Here is a 24,320-nt window from a genome sequence, read left to right as displayed (position 1 = left end):
TGATCCAAGTCTCCAACACACAAACTTTTTTTTTTGAGACAGGACCTCACTAACTTTCCCAGGCTGGTCTTGAACTTTTAACCCTTCTGCTATAGCCTCATGAATAGAAGGCACATTCTTTAAGCATTTTCTCTCTCCCTCTGGGGCTGTCTCATTTATTTACTTTTTTAAAAAAATGAGATAGGGTTTCAATAATTTGCCTAAACTAGCCTCAAATCTAGTCCTCTTGCCTTGTCTCCTAACAGCTGACAGGTTTGCCTCTCCAAACCTAGCTTCCTGTGTTTTCTTTGCACCCTGGGCAGCATAGTAAGGTAGTAAATAAATCCAAGTTAATTTATTTTAATAAAGCCATCATCTGGCTGTTAGGTACCAGTGCAGTGAGGTGATATTGGGTCAATTGCTATCTAAGATTGAGCTGTTAAGTTATATGGGCACGCCTTTAGTCCCAGCACTTGGGAGGCAGAGGCAGGTTGATCTCCATGAATTTGAGGCCAGCCTGGTCTACAGGCTAGTTCTAGGACAACCAGAGCTACACAGAGAAACTCTATCTCGGTTTTTTTTTTTTTTTGGGGGGGGGGGGGTATTTTTGTTTTTTGTTTTTTAAGTGGCTGATAATAGCATAGTTCATGGAGCTGTTCTGAAGATCAAATGAGAGTACTTAACAGTCTCTTTTCAGGGTTCAGCGATTAGTCACTGCTATTATTTTGTTCTTGATTATTATTTTATTTTATTATTTTTGGGTCATGTTTTACTGATCAGTGAGAAGATTTATACCACGGTGTTTACTACTAATAGCTTATACATTTTACACTAACATAGCAAAATTAAAGAATACAATTTATCAACATTCCACTTAACGCGTGCTTGCTTGCTTGAGACAGTGTCTCCAGAGAGCCCAGACTGGCCCTACACTGGCTGTGTAAACCAGGATGCTCTTGAACTCTCTCTCCCCCTGCCTATCCCTCCCAAGGGCTCTGATTAGAGTTGCCACAGTCAGTTATACACACCCTGCTGAGAGTCGAATCTAAGGCCTCAAGAATGCTAGGACATTAGTTACTTTTCTGTTGTGGTGATAAAATAAAACCAACAGGACCAAAGGCAACTTAAGGAAGAGTTTATCTGGCCCACAGTTCCAAAGATATAAGAGTCCAGAGCTCAGCTGGCAGCAGGGGATTGGGCGAGGCAGAACCGCAAAGAGCAGCCTTGGGAGCAGGAACATGAAGCTAAAAGATGGTACCTTCTACCTAAAACAGAAAGAGCAAACCGGAAGTGAGCGATGCGGTGCGCTCTCAAAGTCGAGCCAGCAGTGATGTACTTCCTCCAGCAAAACTGCTCTGCCGGGATATTCAAATACCAAAGGCTATGGGGTATACTTCTCACACAAACCACCACACTCTTATCAACTGAGCTAAATCCCCACCCTTGAGAGACTTTTGAACTATGGGATTATTATTCCTCTATGAAAAAAAAAAAAAAAAAACCAGAAATATGGCCCTTCCTCGGCCTTACTTTCTTCGAGTTAGCTATTTTTCAGCCTTAACAGAGCAGACGGTCCAAACATTAAGTGTATAGAGGCTGTTGTAAGCAGAATGACTCAGACTTGGTGTAGCTAATGGAGGCAGGTTTTAAACTGAACTTAGAAGAATGGGCTGTGCAAGCAGGCATTTAAAAAACAATTTTGAAAATGAGTTTCTAATTCAATTTGATGCCATTTTCAAAAGTCTCTGAAGCCCCTGGGAAACATTTTACATTTAAATAGAAAGGCCAAAAGGCTATCAGTGTAAGTGGGGACTCATCCTGGTAGGATCAGGTGTAATCTGGGGGAACACATGGTTTTAAGCATTTAACAGGATGGAAGCTGCACTTACTAGTGTACTTATTAGTGGTCCAAATGAGAACATGATCAGGTTTGGAACAGATGTGCAGATAGGCAAAAGAGTATTTCTAAACACACCACACACACACACACACACACACACACACACACACAGAGTCATTAGACTAGAGGAAGCTCTCTAGGGGTTGGGCTCCCCTCCTTCTCTGGACATTGGCTTTTGTGAGCTTGAGTTCACACTGGGCTTTGTTGCTATTTTCCCCAGAGCTAAGTTCTCCAACTCTGCATCTGGCAGGCACAGTGAAACGTGTTTTGCAGCAGGTTTTGCTAACAGATGTTCCCCCGGCCGGCCGGGCTCAAAGCCCCTGGGTGTGCATTATTCTGTATGCAAAGCCCTCTCGAATTGCTGCCTCCCATACAGGTGTTCACAATTACAGTTAGCATTCCTGTGTGGACTGCCTCGGTTTGTTTTATGGGACTGGCCCTTACTGAAAGCTTTGCTTGTATGATATGAAAAACCACAAAAGGTTTTTGACACATCAGAGGTGGTTTGACTTCCAGTTTCCAACAATGGCTGCTGCTTTTTTTCCTCCGGGGTAAAAAACTTGCAGCCTTGAAAGCAAGGCCTCACTTAAGAACTTTGGCACTGGCTCCTTTTGTTTTTTTTTCCCCCCTGGTTAAGATCTGGATGCCCATGAGACCAGAGAGTTAGAGGTTAAATGGGAGGGGCTGGGAAGCAAGATAAGAACAGCTGGAGTTCATTAGTTAAAATCCAGGGTCATTAGCTAAAAAGTCAAGCAAAAGCCATGTGCAGAGAAACTCGGAGTAAGACAACCTTTTTTCCAAACCCTCGAAGCAGGAATTCTTTTCCTGAGAAATCTGCTTGTTCCAAATGTGTGGCAGCCCAGGGCTTAGTGAGTGGGATTCTGCTATGTGGACAGTCTCTCCAGGTAGAATGCATGTTTGTTTTTATATGATCTTCATATTAATAGCATGAAATTAACACAAGTCTGAGCAACACTAAGAGAAACTCTTACTAAGCATTTGTGCATCCTTTAGTCCTCTTAACGCCTTTAGAGATATTATGTAGTATGGCCAAACTTTCAAACAATATCTGATTCAAACCAACACTCAGACATTATGTGCATTCACACTACAATCCGTGCTGGGTGTCTGACATGGGTTGAACCTAGGACCTTCAGCCTGTCTACTCCGTTTCCTTTAAGGAAGAAGGCATATTGTCTGAGAACCAGGCATATGAAAGGCTCCCCTCCACCACGGTCTTTGCTAACCCCTTATCCCAACACCTCAAAGTACAAAGTGTTCTTCTTGTAGAAATGAAGAGGTCGGAGCCTCAGAGAGGCTGAGTGACTTGTCTGACGTAACAAATCTACTCAGCATGTTTGGGTACTAGTCTGGTATATTTAAATTCTCCCTGCCCTACTACATAAAACTGCAAATGCTTCCACCATTTAAGCATCTCCTTCAGCAAGAGTAAAAATGGGAAATAGAAAGCGGCTCTCTGTGTAAAAATGGGGCAAACTCAGAAGCAACTCTCCAGAAAAGACTGTGTGTGCTCAGCAGCTCGTCCCTCCGCCTACAGAACCCCTAATGGCGGCGTTTAAATGAGAAACAGTTGCCACTGAAGTCCTTTTGAGATCACTGTAAAGTAATTACTCCTAATCCATTCTCGAGAAAATTCACTCAAAAGAGGTTCAGGAACCTTGCTGGGGTCATCCAATAAGATCAACAAAGAGTCTGATTAATATCTCAAGTCAGCTATTACCACAGATGGAGGAGGGCAGGCCCAGCTGACAGCAGTCTGATCACATCAAGGATATAACATATTCAAGCACATACTTACAGCCCTATGAGAAATAACCTCAGGGTAACCACATATGAGAGGGATTTTTAAAATTTAAAGTTATGATCATTATCATCATTGTTATTAATGTGTGTGTGTGTGTGTCTGTGTGTGTGTGTGCACACACGCATATGCACACTCAAAGCTGTGCCACAATGCCTATGTGGAGGTCAGAAGACAACTTTGTACCGTCTCTTCTCTTATTGCTTCCGGGGACAGAACTCACCAGACTTGTGTGGCAAGCATCCTTGTCTACCCAGCTATCTCACCAGCCTTAAAGGACTTGTATTGGCATATATCAATTATATATTATATATAATATGGGTTTTATTGTGACATTTTCATTCTTGTATCTACTTCAAGCATATTCACCCCATTAGTATTTCTCCACCACCTCCATTTTCATGTCATTTTGTAGGGAGGGAACTAATGAGTTAAGTAAGGTCACTTACAGGAATACGAACGAATTACCAGTGGCTACACCAGGGAAGACACGCCTTTGTCCCTTAGGAACTGTTAATTACATACATGTAGATCCTCAGGGAGCTATGGGGACTTGTGACCTCCTCGCCTCCACAATGGAATGTTGACAGGCCCAGTGTCTTGCGGGCTGTCATAGTGACTGAGAGTTTCATGGCAATGGTTGTGTCATTCCCTGAAGATAGTATTCCACAGCACTCCCAACGTTTATATTATTCCCATTCTCCCATTCTTTCATGTTCGCTGAGTCTTGGAGAGGGTAGTGCGGAAGTTTTATTCAAGAATGAGCACTCAGTAGGCACTTACTCTTAGCACTTTGACCAGTTATGAGTCTCTTCAGTAGCTATCGCCCAGCACACACACACAAACACACACACACACACACACACACACAGAGAGAGAGAGAGAGAGAGAGAGAGAGAGAGAAGCATCTCTGATCAAAGCTGCCAGCATCGTTAATATACGGATATAAACAGAAATATTCAAAGGCAATTGAACAAGCTTGTCATGTTCATTTAGCAAAACAACAGTAGCTTTCCTGCTAGGGCCTGACCGGAGTCACAGACTTCTGATGGGGTGTATAGTTCCATTATGAATTCCTTTCTTTGGAGCAGGCTTCAAATCTCAGCATGAAGTGGTTGGTTCCCCACCCTCCCCCCAAATTACATCACTATCGCACCAGAGGACACAATATGATGGGGGGGGGGTGTTTAACTTCCACAGACATCAGAACTACCCATTTGCCTTTGTCAAGCATTTCTCCAGGTCATGCTGTTTCTTGGGATTCATAACTTGACTCCTTATCTTGGTTTGTGCCTCTTATGCCAGAGACAATGTATCATAAGGCATTGTAAATCCCTTATTGTTCAGTGTCTAATGGAGACAGGATGGACTCCATTATTGACCCTCGCATAGACTCATTACAAGTGGCCTGGTCTTTATCGATTCACAAATGTTTATTGAGCACCTCGTGCCAGGCCTGTGTTAGTACTGGAAATGCAAAGTCAGGAGGTGCAGTCAATCTGTGTCTTTAAGCAGCCTATAGACTTGAGAAAGCTTTGGTTACCAGGGTTACCAGGATATACAGATATTCTCTAGGACTTTGGGAGACAGACTTGCTTAATCTGTGACCATTGTGTTTCACATCTTTTGCTAAACCAAATAGAATAGTATAGAGTAACATCAAAATATCCTGAACCACTGTGCTGGCAAAACATCAATTTTCCTAAAAATCATTCAACTGCAGATCATAATGAAATAAAAAAAATAAATTAAATATTTGTATAGCATTGTGAGATGAAAATATTTTCCCTGAATTATTAAATATCTCACATATTATATCTAAATGTGATATGTTTAAATATGTTAATTAATATTTCATTAATTGCATAATAATTATAACATTAATATTACATGTTATGTTTCATAATATTTAATATATTCACATATTAAACCACATTATATTTTAGCTAAATATATTAGCTATCTTTTATGTAGAATGAAGATCAGCAGTAGCCATTTTCCTTCGGAATGTTTTATTAGTCTTTCTTGATTTTTCTGGTGTTTTTAATGATTAAACCTAGCTAATGTATGTGAAATTCTTACAGCAATGCCTGGTATATCTTAGTCTAGGAGTGTTAGCCATTACTATCCTCTTCGTCACATTATTTTAGGAGCAGGATACAGGCTCAGTGAAAGACACTCTCAAGGCTCTAGGATGATCCAAACATGTAACCCCATTGAGACTCACCTACACCCCCAACTTATCTCTATGCCTTTTCTTTGAAGAAAACAAAAGTAAGTATGCTGACACACAGGGTATTTGTTTGGTTTATTTTGAGACAAGGTCTCATGTAGCCTAGACTGGCCTTGACCTTACTATGTAGCTGAGGATGTCCTTGAACTCCCAATTTTCCTACCTGGATACATTTTGGAGATGCTGGGATTATAAGCATGAGTCACCACATCTATATTACTTGATAGGTGTGAATATAAAAACCTTTCCAGAATCAGCATGCTGGTTTTAGTATCTTTCCTCTTTCCCAGTTGACTTTATCCTTCATCTTCAGATCAGATCCTGTATCCTGCTCTAATGACCAGAGAGTCCTTAAAAGTAGAAGAAAGAAAGGCCTTTTCTCCCTGAGTTTCCTTCTCATACATCCTGGAGGCTAGGACACATTAGATCCTCTGGTATGTGGACCCAATCAGGTACTAGTAATTCTATGAGCTAAGGACTTAAACCACGACCTGCTTTTCATGCAAATCCCCTATTAGTTACTCAGAAAATTCCATTTCCATATGGCTTGTCGGTATCCTGGGGCATTGGCAAAGCAATGGTAAACACAAGCAGGAGATAGAACAATTTTTGACCTAGGCGAGGAAGGTGCCTAAAAGGAGCAAGGAACCAAAACATCTTCAACAGAAACACTGTCATCGACTCTACACATATGAATAATACTATGGAAGACATGATCACAAAACCAATAGTAACATTCCTGACCCTGTCCTAATAAACACCAAGGATCCAATAAGCAGAAAAGGCAAGAGTGTCTGTTCTCTGTGAAGCAAAGGGGAGAGTGACAACCAACACCATGCATGTGTGCGCGCGTGTGCCCATGTGTGTGCCCATGTGCACATGTGTATGTATAAGTGTGTATCTGGTGGCAGGCACTGATGAGTTTAATGGGGAATAAAGCAGAACTGAGGAATAGAAGCTCGATGGGGTGTGTGAGGAGGAAGGCCGTGATTTCATCTGCAATGAGTGGACAAGGAAACCCATATGTTACATGAACAGTTTGAGCAGAGTCCTAAAGACGAGGGAGGGAGGAAGCATGCAAGCAGGGGAGGAAAGAGAATTGTGGGTGGGGAAAATGACAGTCACAACACGAAGCGCTGGGGTGGGCGATGGGGTGTGCTTGAAAATAGAAGTGTCAGAGGGACAGTTAGAGGCCACTGTGGCCAGAGCAAAGGGGTGAGGATGGGAGGAGGTGAGAGCTAAGGAAGGGCATAGAGCTAATGTGGGGGAAGGGAGGCAACCGCAGGCCATCCTCAGGCCTTGGGATCTCATTGAGTGAGATTGAGAGGTCACTGTGGGGGCTGGGAATCGGAACGGATTTGCTTTGACTTTTACCGGAAAGAACCACAGTTTCAGACTGTTCCAGAAGGAAGAGTCAGCAGGACAGACAAATGGGGAGACTACTCATGGAGCCTTTGCCAGATACCAGCATGGCCCACCCAGGACAGTAGTCAACCACTCAGAAAGAAGGGAGGGCTCTGATGTGTTCTGCAGAATTGACAGTGGATTTTCAGGTGACTTGGTGGAGGGCATGAAAAAGGGAGCTGAGAGGGACTGCTTGTTTGCATAAGCACTAAACTACCAAAAAGGTGTGAGTCACTTAGCATACTGTTACAAAGGTATGGTGAATGAAGATAAGACAGATGATACACAACAGAAATGACCAAAGGGCACTTTCCACTTTCCTGTAAAACCAGATTATTGAGACAGAAGTTAAGACTGATGACCATGGTTGTCAGCAGTAAGTCTCATCCTATACATGTTCTCTGAATGTCTTAGCATTGCAATTAATAAAATATGTCATCATAATTTTTAAAGTAAGCCTGAGGAGTTTTAGTAATACAATTATGTAAGAACAAAATTACTTTAAAAATAAAATTCAAACCGGGTGTGTTAACAGGTATCTACAATCCAAAAACTTGTAAGATTGAGGCAGGAGAATCATTATAAGTCTGAGGCTAGCCTGGCCTACACATTTAAGTTTCAGGACAACTAGGGCTGCAGAGAGACCTGGTCTTGAAATAAATCGTAAACCAGGCGGTGGTGGCGCACGCCTTTAATCCCAGCACTTGGGAGGCAGAGGCAGGCGGATTTCTGAGTTCAAGGCCAGCCTGGTCTACAGAGTGAGTTCCAGGACAGCCTGGGCTATACAGAGAAACCCTGTTTCGAAAAATAAATAAATAAATAAATAAATAAATAAATAAATAAATAGTAAATTAATTAATTAAAATATTTTAATATTCCTAGCAATTTGTTTTACCACTTCCTTTGGAGGAAAATGTGATTTTGTGTATAGTGTTAAGGATTGATTCCAAGGCCCTGGGCATACTGGGTAAGCACTGAGTTACACCTGTGGATGTATTGTTCTGTATACAAATGTGTGTAGAGAAACAGAAAGTTAGGAAATGATTCATAAGTAAAAATGCATGCATTCTCAACTGATGGTCAGAAGTCATTGCTATAAATCTGGGAGGTATTGAAAATTCTATCGTACCAAAAAACGAGATTTTACGACTGGGAGTGGGGTTTTAATGGGCTCACGGTGAAAGGAGGGTGGGAAGCTCACGTGAAGATACTAGTTGTAATTTGCATTTCTGTAACATTTGCCATTTACCAAGGGTTTCAGAAATGGGGTCTGAGTCAATTTATAAGAACCCTGTGAAATGAAGTCAGGAAAGACTCTTCATAAGGTGGGAAACTCGCCAAAGCTCACTGACAGAGAGAGAGAGAGAGAGAGAGAGAGAGAGAGAGAGAGAGAGAGAGAGAGAGAGAGAGAGAGAGAGAGAAAACGAGCAAGGGAGGGAGGGAGGGAGGGAGGGATGGAGCAAGGGAGGGAGGGAGGGAGGGAGAGAGAGAGAGAGAGAGAGAGAGAGAGAGAGAGAGAGAGAGAGAGAGAGACAGGGCCAGGGCCAGGATTCCTGGGAGGACTCCTGGCCCCACAGGCAGCTCTCCCTTAAGACACTCAGTAAAGATGCTTGATAAAATAAGTTCTTACTCTAGGCGAAGTGGCTGGCTGAGGTGGTGGTGCAGCATCCAAAAGACAGTCACTCCATGCATGTGCAGATGTCAGTCTGGGCCTAGAGACATTAAACAGATGCAGTGAAACTGGTCTCATACTTACAAAATTAACTCATAGTTAAAAGTGAAATAATAAATAAGGACCCTATGGGCACAGCTCAGAAGAGCACAGTAAACCAGCAGACACAGCAGAATTCCTTCAACTGTGAGGGTGGCTTGCCCCAAACTGACTTTTTTTTTTTTTTTTTTTTTTTTTTTTTTTTTTTTTTTTTTTTAGAGCAGGTCTTTCAAGGCACACATTGCTGCTCACAGCTCAAACTGACTTTAAAGAAGAAGTAAGAGTAGTGGCCACAACTCTTAACAACCACAGACTTGCACGGCACTGTCCACGCCACTACTAAGACATCCTATAAGCCAAACTGGTTTCTCTGCTTTAATGTTGCATGTGTGTGCATGTGTGTGCATGTGCATGCGTGTGTGAGTGTGTGTGTGCGTGTGTGTGTGTGTGTGTCTGTGTCTATGTGTGTGAGAGTGTGTATGTGTGAGAGAGAGACAGAGTGTGTGTATGTCTCTGTGTGTGTCTGTGTGGTGCTGAGGACAGAACCCTGGCCTCCTGCATATGAGCTAAGTGCTCTACCACTGAACTATACCCCAGCTAATCTCTGCCTTCCTTTTGTGCCCAGGATGTTGTCACCAGGTGTTGGTAATCTGGCCCAGCAGCTCCAAGGAAAGATCTGACATAGTGGACAGGAAAGCAGCTCTTTCCTAAAGGTGCAGCCAGCAGAGGAGGGCTTTCCTGAGCTGCTAGGGTTTGCTTGTCTTTGAACCAATCATCACTGAAAGTAGGAGGGGCTGTGAACTGTCCAGTCATGGACACTCCTAGATCACATGGCAGCTCTTGGGTAAAGGCAGGGTAGCTCAACTAGAAGGGACTGGACTACGAAGTGTTGGCTTTCCGAGGACAATGATGGAGTTCAAAGTAGAGAGGAGACCAACCATCAGGAAGCAAAACCAATAACAAGCACAACAGGTCAGGTTCCTGAAGGAATAGGCGTGTTCCTAGATGGCAGAGCTGCATGTATGTCCACACACCCGTGCTTATACATGCGTGATTAGGTGTGTGGAGGCCAGAGATTGGGGGTGAGTGCTTTCCTCAATGGCTTCTCTACGTTATTTGTTGATCCAGGATCTTTCATTGAACTTTGGAGCACAGTGATTGCTAGACTGTCTCACAAGCCCTTGCCTTATCCTCCCCAGTGCTGGGATTACAGGTTCACACTACCACATCTGGCTTTTACTTGGGTTCTTGGGATCCAAACTCAAGTGCTCTTGCTTATAGGATAAGCATGTACCCACTGAGCCACCTCACAACTCTGAGTTTGTTCATCCTTAATCTCGCAGAACTCTACAGCAGGGAAGAGTGGTACAGAAGATTCAGCAAGTAGAGATATAGGCACGGAATCGGAACATTGATTTTGAGGGTTTTTTTTTTTTTTCAATATGCTATTTTTTCTTTTTTAATTAATGTTTTTAGTTAGAGGGCAAAATAATGGTTTTCAACACACATGCATGCATACAACATAGAACACATAAAAACATACATACATACATACCTCTGTTATGTGTGTGCTCCATGGTATACGTGCATGTGTGTTGGTTTCACGAGTGGCCAGAAGTTGAGCTGCCCTCCTGGATCACTCCTACGGTATTTAGGGAGGCAGAGTCTCTCAGTGACCCCGTGTTTGCTGACTCCGCTAGCCTGTGTAGGTAGCTTGCCCCAGAGGTCCCTTTTGCCCTTCTCCTGGGTGGGCTGCTGCTCCTTCCTACCTGGCTTTTATGTGGTGCTGGTCATCTGAGTCTGTCCACAAACTCACATGGCAAGCACTTTACCCACTGAGCCATCTCCCCAGCCCTCTATGCATTTAAACCTTGACTCTGTGAGAGAGAAATGTGATATTTTGTCCCTCAGCTCCTGTACTTTTTCCTTTTCTCTCCCTTCAGAGTTCTTTTCTGTTATATTCCTGCCTCTACTATTATGTCCTAAATATGTACATACATTAATGTTTGTGGTTTGAGTTTTATATTGTTCCATTCTTTTAAGTCTTGTTTGTTTATTTGTTTTTGTGAGACAGGGTCTCACTCTGTAACCCAAGCTGCCCTTAAATTTGCAGAACCCTCCATCCTCACTTCCCTGATTACTGGCATTATCATCACGGTCTGTTGCATCAAACATCACCCTTAGTTCCAAGGACACTACACTGTTTGTGCTGAGACTTGTCTTCTCCTTAAGCCTGTTTTTTTTTTTGTTTGTTTGTTTGTTTTGTTTTGTTTTGTTTTTTTCCTTCACCCTTCTCAAGTCACGGGGGTCTATCTGTCTCTCTGGAACTCCCAAAGACAGCCTTTCTGGGCCTTTTGTGGCAATCGCTCCCCTTTAATTGGATGCTTTTATGGGGTAACAATGAGGGCAGGTCACTGGTAAAATGCCTTAAGCTGAATCCCCAGCACCAACAAATAAATAAATAAGTAGCTACTTTTAAAAGCCTAACAATGACCGGTTACTTAGTAGTCAAGAGACAGCTGTCAGTGCTACCACTCCCCAAGGCTCCCCAAACTCAGTGTTCTCTTTTAAGCTTGATTTCCATAGAGGAGGTTTGCAATATTCCCCCAAGAAGCCCTTCCCTGTTGCACAGGTTACCATGGTTCTTTACTCTATGCTCCTGTCCTGCCTCCCCTGCCTCCTACTGACCATGTCTATTAGATTCCTTGGCCCCTGGCTGGACACCTGGCCACTTGTTACAAACTCCTGCTCTAAGAGGTGGATCAGCCAGTCCCCTGCTCCTCCAAGGGCCTGTGTGACTCTGAGCCCAGGCTCCTGTAGCTCTGAATCTGGGATGGTGAGAATCACACAGTGAGTGCCCAGTGTGCTCTGAGAAAATGAATTAAGTGGATGCAAGCAGTGTTGGCAACCATCAAGCTGGTCATAGAGGGCAGTTGTGGAAATGCAGCAGGTCACCATTTTTAAAATAATAAAGGTCATTGTCATTTCAAATCTTCTTCCAGAAAAAGATTCATTCCAGCAGTAAAAACCCATGACTACTTGATTTGAAATGTTAAAAAAAAAAAAAAAAGCAAATATTGGTAAATAGGTTCAAAGAGGCACTTTCATTATCAGTGATTGATGTAATGTCTTGTTTAAATCTTTCTAGCGTCTCTCCTGAAGGGCTTGAAGCACGCCAATATTGTCCTCTTGCATGACATTGTTCACACCAAAGAGACTCTGACATTCGTATTTGAATACATGGTGAGTTCTCCAGACTCTTACAGCACATGGGGGAAAAAGCCTGGTGCTTGCATAATGAACCTGTTAATATTTTATGGCATGATAAAACTTTCATCATGATGGTATGATGGATCATTGATGTGCTAAGTGGGGCCTTGCTTTTCTCGCTGGCAATTCCTTGTTTTTCTTTACCTGGATTTTGTCTGTCCTGTCCCCCTTGCCACCAGTAGTAAACTAGGATTGTGCACTTGCTTTCTCAGAAGGCATGACGCTTTTTAAAGGCTATTTTAATTGCTAATAGAACCTGATTTGTTTCTTTGACTTACTGGATATACAACACAAGATATTTGAAGACCATATATAAGCTTACTAAAGAGTAACTCAAATTTGTATTTTGGAAAGAAAAAGAAAAGATTCAAATGAGCAGAAAGAAATTCTGAGGTGAGTGTGCTTGACCTTTACTTCAAGGATGCTCAGAAAGTAAAAATTTGCTTTGCTGTGTATTGTATGCCAGTCACTCAAATGGGTGTCTCTGTGCCAAGAAACAGGCTCCCTTGCACCAGCAGCCAACTAGAAAGATATTATATCTTATCTTAACAAGAGAATAGCAGAGAAATCTAGCTATCTCCCTTTTACACTTTACTCTAAAATATCCACATTTTTGGTGTACTTCCTCCCCAGTTCTATGGTGTGATGTAAGACACTAAGTTCCACTGACTTTTGCTCCTTCTTTCTCTGCTGGTTTGTTTAGCATACTGATCTGGCCCAGTACATGTCTCAGCATCCGGGAGGGCTTCATCCTCACAATGTCAGGGTGAGTACTTTACGAAAGAGTCACACTCTCTGGCCTGCCCACAGCAGAAGCATCTGGAAACAGACAGCCATCACAGAGCGAAGTCTGTGATACAATGACAGAAGATGGAACCAGGTACAGTGGCTTACACCTTTAATCCCAATGCTCTGGAGACTGACACAGAAGGATTACTGTGAATTCAAGACCAGCCTGGCCTTTATAGCGAATTCTAGGTTGCCTAGACAATAATGCGAGACCCTGTATCACAACAACCTGGAATTATATATGGTTGTAAGCTACAGGGTAAGGGTTGGAAACCCTAACTCCTATCTTCTGTGAGAGCAGCCAGTGCTCATAAGCTCAGAGGCACCTCGTGGGCATCACCACCCTTCTGATTTAAAATGGCAGCACTTAACAGTTCCAGAAAAGGAGTGCAGGAAAGCAGACATTTTGGCTGATTCAGAAGTGGAGTTTTGCCAGGCATGTGGGACAGGGGTGTACAAGAAACTGACAAGAGAAGTTAACAAGATAGCGTTGGCTTCTAGATTGGGTCTAGCCTCAGGTCACTTGTGGAGATTAGTAGGATGCTAAGGAGGGCATGGGCTGCTTAAAGAATTAGAGGTTGATTAGATAGAAGAACACTTGGAGAAAAACCGATTTTGAGGCTTGAATAACTCCCACAGCAGACGCCAAAGTGCTGAAAAGGATAAAGACAAAGAAGACATAATTCCTACCCTCAAGAGCCTTACTGCAAAATGAGATGAGAAGACACCCTGACACTATTACATTAAGAGAGAGAGAGAGAAAGAGACAGACAGACAGACAGACAGACAGACAGACAGACTAGTAAGGGGCTGATGACAGGGAAGGCTCAGTGGTTAAGAGCACTGGTTGCTGTTACAAAGGATCTGAATTTGGTTCCCAAGACCCACATGGTAGCTGATAACCATCTGTAACTCCAGGATCTTCTGCCCTCTTCTGGTGTCTATGGGCACTCTATGCAGATGGTACATGGTCAAAAAACATGCAGACAAAACATTCATATAAATAAAATAAAAATTTAAAAAACTGTTTAAATTTCTGGTAAAAAGTAAGACCTGGTCCTTTAGCAAGGCAAAGAAGTAAGTGTTTTCTTGCTTAATTATTTTTATTGCAACTTATTTATTAGTTTCGTGTGTGGTAGGGGAATACACACATGCCATGGCACAGATATGCAGGTCAGAGGACAGCTTATGGGAGTTGGTTCTGTCCTTTACTATATCATGGGAATGGAACTCTGGTCAGCAAGCTTGACAGCAAGCTTCTAGCTGTGGGGTAGAATTGGGGAAGGGGGATAATATGATCAAGTCATATTGTGTGGGGAATAAATGTTTTATGAGGAGGAAGAGATTCCTGCTAGAGGCAGGAATCCCAGCTGGAAATTGCTGGGTGTGCACTAGCCTGATGCTTGTCAAACCCAGTGAGGAGACGACTGGCTGGGGATTGGGCTCAGTAAGTCCATGATCAAGCCTGGATAAGTTTCTGGCATTATCCACAGTGATGCAGAGGTGGATCGACTCTGAGAGGCAGGGATCCAGTTAAGGACCTCCAAAACCTAACGTATGGTAGCCATGGCAGAAGTGTAAGGGGATGTGGCAAAGAGTAAGAGGAGGTCAGTGGGGGTTTGGTGACCAGGGCGTGAAGAGGAAAGGGTGGGTAAGTATGCTTGATTGTTGAGCTTTATTTTACCAGCAGAATTATAACTCAGTTGATGAAAATGAGAGATGTTGGTCTGAAGAGGAAGAGGAGCAGCTTCAGAGTGTCCAGCAACTACTTGGGGCAGGCTCTCTGTGGGGAAATGAACAGTAGGCAAGGAGCTGGAAGTACAGGTTTAGGCCTGCTGGCCATGGGCTTGGGAGTACAGATTGAGAGTAGATGGTCCAGTGAGCACAAGACAGGAGGACATCTGCTAGGATTCTTGTGCCTCTGGGTAAGAGAAGTAATGGATAAAAGCAAGCTGCTTATACCCATAAGATGTAAGTATCTGTATGGTTTAATTGTCCACATAGCCAGGGGCATCACAACTGTCAGCGGTGTGAGTGGAGACAGAGTGGTACGGTCAGTTCCCATCTTTTAGGGCCCACCTCTTGGGTGAAACCAGGTCCTTGGCTTTGTCACAGAATAGAATTCAAAAGGATTTTAGGTTGAGCTAGCATGAGGCAGAGTTGGAGTTTATTGAAAACTTGTGGTTTCTCTGTGTGTGTGTGTGTGTGTGTTTGAGACAGGGTTTTGATATGTAAGCATGGCTGTCTTGGAACTTACTCTGTAGCTCAGGCTAGCCTTGGACACAGATCCACCTGCCTCTGCTTCTCAAGTGCTGGGATTAAAGGTGTGTGCCACCACCACTCAGCTATATGGGAATTTAAAAGCTTTTGAATTTTCATTGATTACTGAGTTTCTAAAAGATCTTCCCCTCTCTATATCCATTCCTTTTTTTTGGTTTGTCTGTCTGTCTGTTTGTTTGATAATTGGGGTTATAAAGTGGCTCTATAGGTACCTTGAGTAATTTTACAATTTGATGAGATAAGACTTAGGAGTCCCTAAGATTTTTCCACATGGTTGGGATATGTCCTTTTACCATAAGTGAGCTTTCTGGTGACATTTCTGGAGAATTTTAGGTATACAGTTGGACAAGGATAAAAACCATAAGCAAATCTTCATTGTGTTGGAATTCTTGACTTTCAGCCAGTGAGAGGTTTCAATCAGACTCTGAATCGAGACCTCCTATCTCTTATGTCCCCAAAGTTGTCTCTGTCTTTGTATCCTGCTGCAACAAATGCCATTAAAAATTATATTCTTTACTGCAAAGACTTTCTAAATTTGTTAGCAGTACATTAAGAAATATAAGAATTTATGGAGGGTGGAGGGGTCTGTGGAAGCAAAACACTAGTCTAAGGTAGAGGCAGAAATAAACTCCCTAGGTAGAAGCAGCCATGAAGGTACCCCAGAACTGAAGCTAAGCAGTACAATTTGAATTTGTTATTCACAGAATTAGTGGCAGTTAAACATGAAACTCTAGGAAGTAGAAGCCACAGCATAAAAGGCCTGCTGTGTTGTGCTTCTCTGTATGGGACCCATGCAAGGACATCTATCTATCTATCATCTATCTATCTATCTATCTATCTATCTATCTATCTATCATCTATCTATCATCTATCTATCTATCTATTTATTATCATACAAAATATAGGACCTCGTTGTGAAGCATATTGGTGTCATCCAATAGCATTAGGCAAAGAGAGAGCAGCTAGACTTTTCTTTCTGTATAGTTCTCTCTGTCAACAGTGTGGGAAATAGATTGGAAAGAGAGGAAATTCTCTTGGGTGTGTGTGTTACATTCCCTTAACTTGACATTCACCTACATTCATCCACTGTTGCCTCCAGCTCCCACGCTGGCAATCCTCTTCCTCTGCTGACTCTTAGATGCTGGGTTACACCCTTGACATCGAGGCTGTTAAGACAACAGTTACAGATGTGCAAGGATGTTGAGAAAGAGCCTGGGTCTGTGATCAATTAGCCAAAATTGATGGGTGAGGGAAGAGTCAGCAAGAATATCTCTGGCTTTGAGCAAGGAGATGGATGGTGGTGGATTCAGCGAGGGAGGAACAGGAAGGAAATGGATTTGGGACATTTTAGCTTGCTGAGTAAGGGCATTGTGGGATGTTTAAGTGAACTTCAGATTATGTGAGTCTGAAAGGCAAAAGTGATTCAGGGGCTGGGGAGACGACTCGGTGGGTGAAGTGCTTGCTGAAGCAACACGAAGCACGAAGCTTTCTGCTCAGATCCCCAGGCACCATTCAAAAACCTGGCATGGTGGTAGGCATCTGTATCATCAGCACTGGGGAACTGAGGGCATTCTGAATCTCTGGGGCTTGCTGGCCAGCCAGTCTAGCCAAAACAATGAGGTGTGGGTCCAGTGGGAGATAGTGTCTCAAAAGATAAAGTGGAGGGGCTGGTGGGTTAAAACACTTGCCACACAAGCTGAGGACCTGAATTTGATCCTGGAACCCACTGTGGAGGAGAGAATAGCCTCTTGAGAGTTGTGTTCTGACTGACATACGCAGGTGCACCGTGACACACATGCACCTGTGCATGCACGTACATGCACACACACACACACACACACACACACACACACACACACACACACATTTTAAAAAGAAAAAATTTGATTTGGAGTTAAAGATTTTGAAATGATTGAAATATGGTTGTTAGCTGAGGCCATCTTAGAGTTAGAAGGGTAATGGGGAGTAGTGATAAGAATTCTGGCAGCGGGCCAAGGACAGAGCCCCATGGCCACTAACCTACACACCATTAGCAGTGGCATCTATAAGCAAACTGCCAGAGAATTGGTGGATGGAAACAATTAGAACATGGTGGAAGCAAGGAGAGAAAAAGAGCTTCAGGAAGGAAGGCACAGAGGCGTGGCATCACCACACACTGCAGTGAACGGGAGTGAGAGCTGTCCACTGGATCTCATAGCAAAAGGCATCCTGACTATGACAGAGAACATGAATGAGATGGACATGCAGACCCCTTTTAAAGGGAATATGAGCTTGCATTTCAGAGACAAACAATTCCAAATGAACAGCCCATGGCCGTGGGAGCTAGTAGCTGGAGATGATAGGGGGAGGGGAGGGGAGGGGAGCAGATACTAGGAACTATACTCTGGACAAGGACATCATAAGGAATAGCTGTTAGCCAGAGACCCATGTCGTCAGCAAAAAGAGGGATGGAGGCATATGTAACTGAGGAGCATACAAATCTGAGGGGCACTCAGGACTCAGGCTGGAAAAGTAACAGTTCTGAAATGGGATCAAGGAAGCCATGGACACAGCTCAAGCCTACCTTTCAGTAATGAGGTTATGGGGAAGCTGGAAAAAAAAAAGCTAATGTCCATTCAAGAATGTTGTAGGGAAACATCCACTTAGCCTTTGGAGAGTGTTCAGGCACCGTCAGTGTGATGACAGACGATGTGGTGGCTCACACCTGAAATTCCAGTACCACCCTGAGTTGTGAGGTGACACTCTTGTCTTCAAAACAAGGAAGAAAGAAAAGAGTAACGGATACTAACCTCAGTGACATAAACACAGAGTGGTCTGGAGATGGGTTATCAGGGGGAAAAATGAAACCTCCAGGCTACTTTAAGACACGGGCAAAGAAGGTAGAGAATGCTAATGGAGTTATCTTATTGGGTGTGTGTGCAAGTTTGCACGTGTGTGTACATTTGTAGAGGCTAGAGGTTGATGTCAGGTGTCTTCCTCAATTGCACTCTGTCATCTTTGTCACTGTTCTATTGCTGTAAGGAAACACCATGGCCTCGGGAATACTTGGGCCCGGCTTATAGTTTCAGAGGTTTAGTCCATTATCATCATGGTGGGAGCATGGCGGGCATGCAGGCAGACATGGTGCTGGAGCTGAGACTTCTACATCTTGATCCACAGGCAGGGAGAGAGAGAGAGAGAGAGAGAGAGAGAGAGAGAGAGAGAGAGAGAGAGAGAGAGAATGACAATGCACCTTGTGTGTCCTTTTGAAACCTCGATGCCCACCCCTAGTGACACAATCCCTCCGACAAGGCCACACCTCCTAATTCTTTTAATATTTTCAAATTGTGCTATTCCCTGGTGGCTAAGCATTCAAATATATGAGCCTATGGGGGCCGTTATTATTCAAAACAACACACACTTCCTTACTTTTTAAAAGACAAGACCTGTCACTGAACTTGGAACTCAGGATTCAACCAGACTAGCTTGCTAGTGAGCTCTGGGGATCCTCATGTCTCTGCCCGCACAGCACTGAGATTATGGGTGCATGCTGCCACACCCTGGCTGTCATGTGGACACTGGAGCTCTAGGCTAGGGTCCTCACGCTCGCACAGTAAGCACTTTGCTGACTCAGCCATCTCCCTAACGCCTTGTTTCTGATTCCTGATGGAACAAAGCTCAAGGATAGACACTTTAGAAGTAGAGGACCGTGGCCTACAGACTTGGTTAATCCCATTGTAATCTGTCTTTGTGCTTTTTCTTTTGTTTTCTGCTCTGTTCTTTATCTGTTTGTTTGTTTGTTTGTTTGTTTGTTTGTTTGTTTTTAAAGATGATGTCTTACTATGTAGGCTACCCTTAAACTTACAAACATGTTATCCTCCTGCCTCAATCTCTCAAGTGCTAAGACTCCAGTTGTGGCTTTGAGGGACTTGTATCCCAGATGGCACTAACTCAACAGAATTACTTCATCACACCCGAACTCCGGGGGATGGGGGCGGGGGTGGGGGGAGCTGCTCTGGACCGAGGAGCCAAGATCTGGCTTGACATTAATTTCGAAAGCACCTTCAGGTTTGGCTCTACTACATGTGTTGGAGGAAGAAACTGGCTTGAGGGGGTGGAAACAGGAGTGGATGGTGAGGTTTGGTAAGGCCAGAGTTTTAAGATGCTGTAAAATAGCATACTTAAATACCACTGGGTTTTACCATTTACAAAAGGGAGGAGGAGCCTGAGGAGGCAGAGAGGAGAGGGAGGGAGGGAGGTGGCTAATTAGTGTACAGTGTCTACATCCAGGCACGATGCTGACCCACTAAGCATCTCTGTCTCTGCTTAAGGTAGCCAGCTCTCTTCCCTAACACATACTAGATATTTCCCTTATTTTCAATTTTGAATTTAAGGGTTTAAAAATAATTTATGAAGGCAATGATGCCTTTATTTCTTTTTTCTCATACCTAAAAATAAAACAAGTGTCCATCAATTGTGTGTGCATATGGAGGCGGGGTGAGAAGACAGCTTTGTGGAGTTGGTTCTCTCCTCCCACCTGGATGTGGTTTCTGGGTACTGAGCAGAGGGTTCTAGGCTTGCACAGAGAATGCCTTTACTTGCTGAGCCACCGCACCCTCTTTTTCATTTCTTCCTTTTTTTTTTTTTTTAAAGGTTTATTTACTTTTAAATGCACTGATGTTTTGCCTGCTTGTATGTCTGTGTGAAGGTGCCAAATCCTCTGGAACTGGAGTTGCAGACAGTTGCAAGCTGCCATGTAGGTGCTGGGAATTGAACCTGGGACTTCTGGAAGAGCAACCAGTACTTTTAAACTCTGAGCCAACTTTCCAGCCTCACTTTATTTCTTAATACCATTTAAAATTGCTTTTCCAGTTGTGTCTCCTGGTATCATAGATTTAAAAGGTTTTGTATCAAAGCCTGGAAAAACAAAGCAACTACAAACTCCAGACTTATTTCCAGGTCAACTTTAACCTGATGTGCCAAGTTCATCTGTGGGAAAAATATTATCTTTCACATCTAAATTAATACAAGTGCTCCTAAGGATACCTCAAGATTTCACTTTAGATTTTTAGGGAAGGGTAACTCCTCCAGTATCAAGGGAACAAGGTGGCAGGAAAAGTCAGAATTCTTTGTTTGAGATGCAGTCTACTTGAAATACCCCCCTTTCTCAACAATTCTAAAAAAAAAAAAAACCTCTCTCTCTCTCTCTCTCTCTCTCTCTCTCTCTCTCTCTGTTTCTCTCTCTCTCTCTCTCCCTCCCTCCCCCCATCATCTCTCAAGAGACACTTTCACTGTATTCTTTTAGAGGAGTGTTTTTAATTTACAACTCAGAGTGTTTCAAATGTCCTTAGGTATGGTGTCCATTTCTTTCAGCTTTTCATGTTTCAGCTTCTGCGGGGCCTGGCCTACATCCACCACCAGCGTGTTCTCCACAGGGACCTGAAACCTCAGAACTTGCTCCTCAGTCACCTGGGAGAGCTCAAACTGGCTGATTTTGGTAAGTCGCCCCTCAGGTCTCCTTCTGGCCTATGAACAACGAATCTTTTGTATGCCCTTGTTTGAGGCATAGGCTAGGCTTGCCCTTTGAAAGCTAGAGCCCAAGAACATGGTGCTGTGTGTGGATGTCAAACCGACAGACAGGAAATGTGAGACAAGAGGGAGGGAGAGTGTGGGTTTTTTCAAATTCCATTAAGACTCATCTAGCCAGAGGCCTGAAATAGGTCCTCATATCACCCCAATGTCATGTTTGATGTAGACATCTGTGGAGTAGACCGTGCTCAGGAAATGTCCCTATATCTAAGTGGATAATGACAACTCTGTCAGATTACTATCCCAGGAGGGCAGAACAGAGATGTTGACCCTAGAATATAGCATGGCCTCCAGCATAAACGGAAATGACACTTGTTCTGCACCCTTAAATGTCAATATTAGCTTGACTACATTCCTCTATAACTCTCTCTTTCTATTTTAGCATGTATCATGGTTTGTATCCACAGATATATAATACAGAAATTCATAAACACATAATATACCTAAATATTATATGTAATTTTAGATTTTATTCTTCATTAACAGGTAGTTGAGAGTCTGCTTTTGCTTATCCTTATATTCCTAGTGTAGTACTAAATATCCAGTAATTTTTTTAAAGATTGGGTTTCACTATGTAGCCCTGGTTGACCTAAAACTCACCATGTAGACCAGGCTTGGCCTTAAACTAACAGCAATCCTCCTAACTGTCTCCCAAGTGCAGAAATTACAAGTATGTACCGCCACACTGGGCTGACACACGTGGTCTAGTGTTTTATTTGTTTGGTTTGGTCTTTTTGGTTTTTGCTCATTTGTTTGTTTTAGACACTGGGCTTTGTGTATGCTAGGAAATCGCTCTACCACTGGGCTGCCTGCCCAGCTCTGACACATTGGCTCTCATGAGACAGGAAACCAGTCTTCTTTGTTGGAGGATGTCAAATGATATCCTGAGGACTTTGCTTCGCGGTGATGGCTCATTCCAGTACAAGCTCATTTAGCACACAGCCATTCACCAAGTCTCCACAAGACAACTCTCCTTGTTAAGGTTTCCCCAGCGTGGGCTCTGCTGTTCTGGGAGACGGGCCACTGACTCACATTCTCATTTGCAGAGAAGCACTTGAGAGTAAGTGACCTCAGGCTGCTAACTTGGACCAACAGTCCTCTCCTTTTCTACTAAACTGGTAGAGAGTATCCTAGAGTATAAAAATGTAAGGCAGACATGTATTCATCCTGAACCAAGTTATTTCACTGCTACTGTAGAGACCCACAGTACAGCAGTACAGTGTTCTTACTCTGAGCTGTCGTGGTAGCCCATAGTATCGTGGCCCAGCCTTCACCTGTCTCGTGGTTCCACCATCCTACTGATATTACTCAGATACTTTAGCATAGTTGTCACCCCCAGCTCATCATAGCTCAGAGTGAAGAGAAGGAGGAAGCAGAAGCCACAGCTGTCCACTAAGGGCATGACCTGGAGGTTAGACATCACCTCTATTCATACCAAGTAGGCAAGAACTTACGACAGCTGACCCTGCTCGGCTGCCTCATCTAGTTACAGAGCAGCCAAAGCTAAGAGATCTTGCTGTAATATACACAACCCTCAGGCTAGTTGAGTGCTTCTGGCGAGAGTACCCGCCATTGGCATGTTACCCTTCATTTTGTTTACTCTGCGGTTTACACACTCCCTGGCACATTGTGCCACCATGGCTCCCAGAAAGACCCAGGACAATGGATGCCATCTTCATTCTCTTTGGACAGGTCTTGCTCGAGCCAAATCCATTCCCAGCCAGACATACTCTTCAGAGGTGGTGACACTCTGGTACCGGCCACCTGACGCTTTGCTGGGAGCCACTGAGTACTCATCTGAGCTAGACATATGGTAAGAACTAGCGCCCAGAAATGAAGATGCCCATGATGGTGGCCTTGCCACCTGTGTTCATCTTATCACAGATATTCTAAGACAGATAATCGTTGTTTGTGCATTGAAATGTTGAAACATCAGGTACTTTGCAATACACTTCTTACTTGATGTTTATTGGTTTTTTTTTTTATTGTTTTTATTGTTAAAGAAACAATGGTCTAAAGGGGACTTACCCAAGGCACCTTCTGTCCCCAGTGTTATACCTCTCCTAGCTTTCTTGTTGTCAGAGGACAACATGAGTCAGTTCACTTTTTTCACTATGGGGGTTCTGGGTTATCAGACTCAAGTTGTCAGGCTTTACAACAGACTCCGTTACATGGATCCTTTACCCATGGAGCCATCTGCCACCCTCATTAGTTTCTAGAGCTCTCCCAGTTATGTGAAGACCACATGTAGTGACCTAACAGGCCTAGCCAACTCCTCAAAGGTAATAAAATATATGGGCCTTTTCCAAGGCTTTATGGTCTCTATTTTTTAAAAACCAATAATAATGTTTTTGTCTTCAAAATTTTATTTTCAAAGTCTGGCTGTTATTTGATTTGAATGTGACAAGAATAGCATTTTCTTTTTATTTGGATAACTGGAGAGTTTTTAAAAATTGATTAAATATAATTACATCATTTCTCCCTTCCCTTTTCTCATTCCAGCCCCCCTGATGTTTCTCTCCTCATCCTCTCACGAAATCACGGCCTCCTTTTTTAAAAAATTATTCTTGCATATATGTAAAAACATGCTGATATATATGTGTGTGTATCTTATATACACATCTTAATATATATAAAATATGTATCTTAGATATATAATATTTATTTATATATCTTAAATATGTAAATACAACCTGCTGAGTTCATTCAATGCTGCTGGTATGTATATGAGTTTAGGGCTGACCCCTTGGTACTAGATAACCAATTGAGGGTCTAATTCCAGAGGAAGGCCAATTTTCCAGCTCTCAGCACCACTTCTTAGTTGCTTGTAGTTTCTTGTCTAAGAGTTGGGCCCTGTGAGAGTTGCTCCTTCTGTGTTAACATTCCTGTTGGTGTTCTTGTTTAGGTCTTGTTTAAGCAGCCACATTATTAAAGTGTTGTGAGGTAAAGCTTTATTATTATTTCTAGGAGACACAAGTTCACAGCAGACTTCCCAGTCTTCTGGTTCTTACAGGTCTTTCTGCCCTCTTCCTCCATGCTGCCTGCGCTTCAGGTGTAGGAGCTGTGTTGTAAGTGGGGCTAGGCACCCTTGATCCACTGTTCTCTGCAGCTTTACAGTTGTAATGGTCTGTCTGTTTGTGGCAAAGATAAGCTTCTTTGATGTGGGACAAGAGCTACAATTATTTGTGAGTGTAAGTATTTAGAATGTGGGCTGGAAAGATGGCTCAGTGGTTAAGAGCACTGTCTGCTCTTCCAGAGGTTCTGAGTTCAATTCCCAGCAACCACATGGTGGCTCACAACCATCTGTAATGGGATCTAATGTCCTCTTCTGGTGTGTCTGAAAATGGTGACAATGTACTCATAT

General features: G+C 43.2%; 1 protein-coding gene across 1 annotated transcript in view; it reads left to right on the top strand.

Moving 5' to 3' along the window:
- The window catches only part of Cdk15 (cyclin dependent kinase 15), a 92,219-nt gene that overhangs the window by 7,448 nt on the left and 60,451 nt on the right, over positions 1–24,320 (top strand). Inside the window, exons 5-8 of the mRNA XM_034499197.2 lie at positions 12,198–12,292; positions 13,023–13,085; positions 20,741–20,864; positions 22,649–22,769. Of these exons, the coding sequence (XP_034355088.1) occupies positions 12,198–12,292; positions 13,023–13,085; positions 20,741–20,864; positions 22,649–22,769 (403 nt within the window). The remainder of the gene's footprint in view (positions 1–12,197; positions 12,293–13,022; positions 13,086–20,740; positions 20,865–22,648; positions 22,770–24,320) is intronic.

The sequence above is a fragment of the Arvicanthis niloticus genome, chromosome 3 (assembly GCF_011762505.2).
Source record: "Arvicanthis niloticus isolate mArvNil1 chromosome 3, mArvNil1.pat.X, whole genome shotgun sequence".
Lineage (NCBI taxonomy): Eukaryota > Metazoa > Chordata > Mammalia > Rodentia > Muridae > Arvicanthis > Arvicanthis niloticus.
This window is presented reverse-complemented; position numbering and strand designations above follow the sequence as displayed.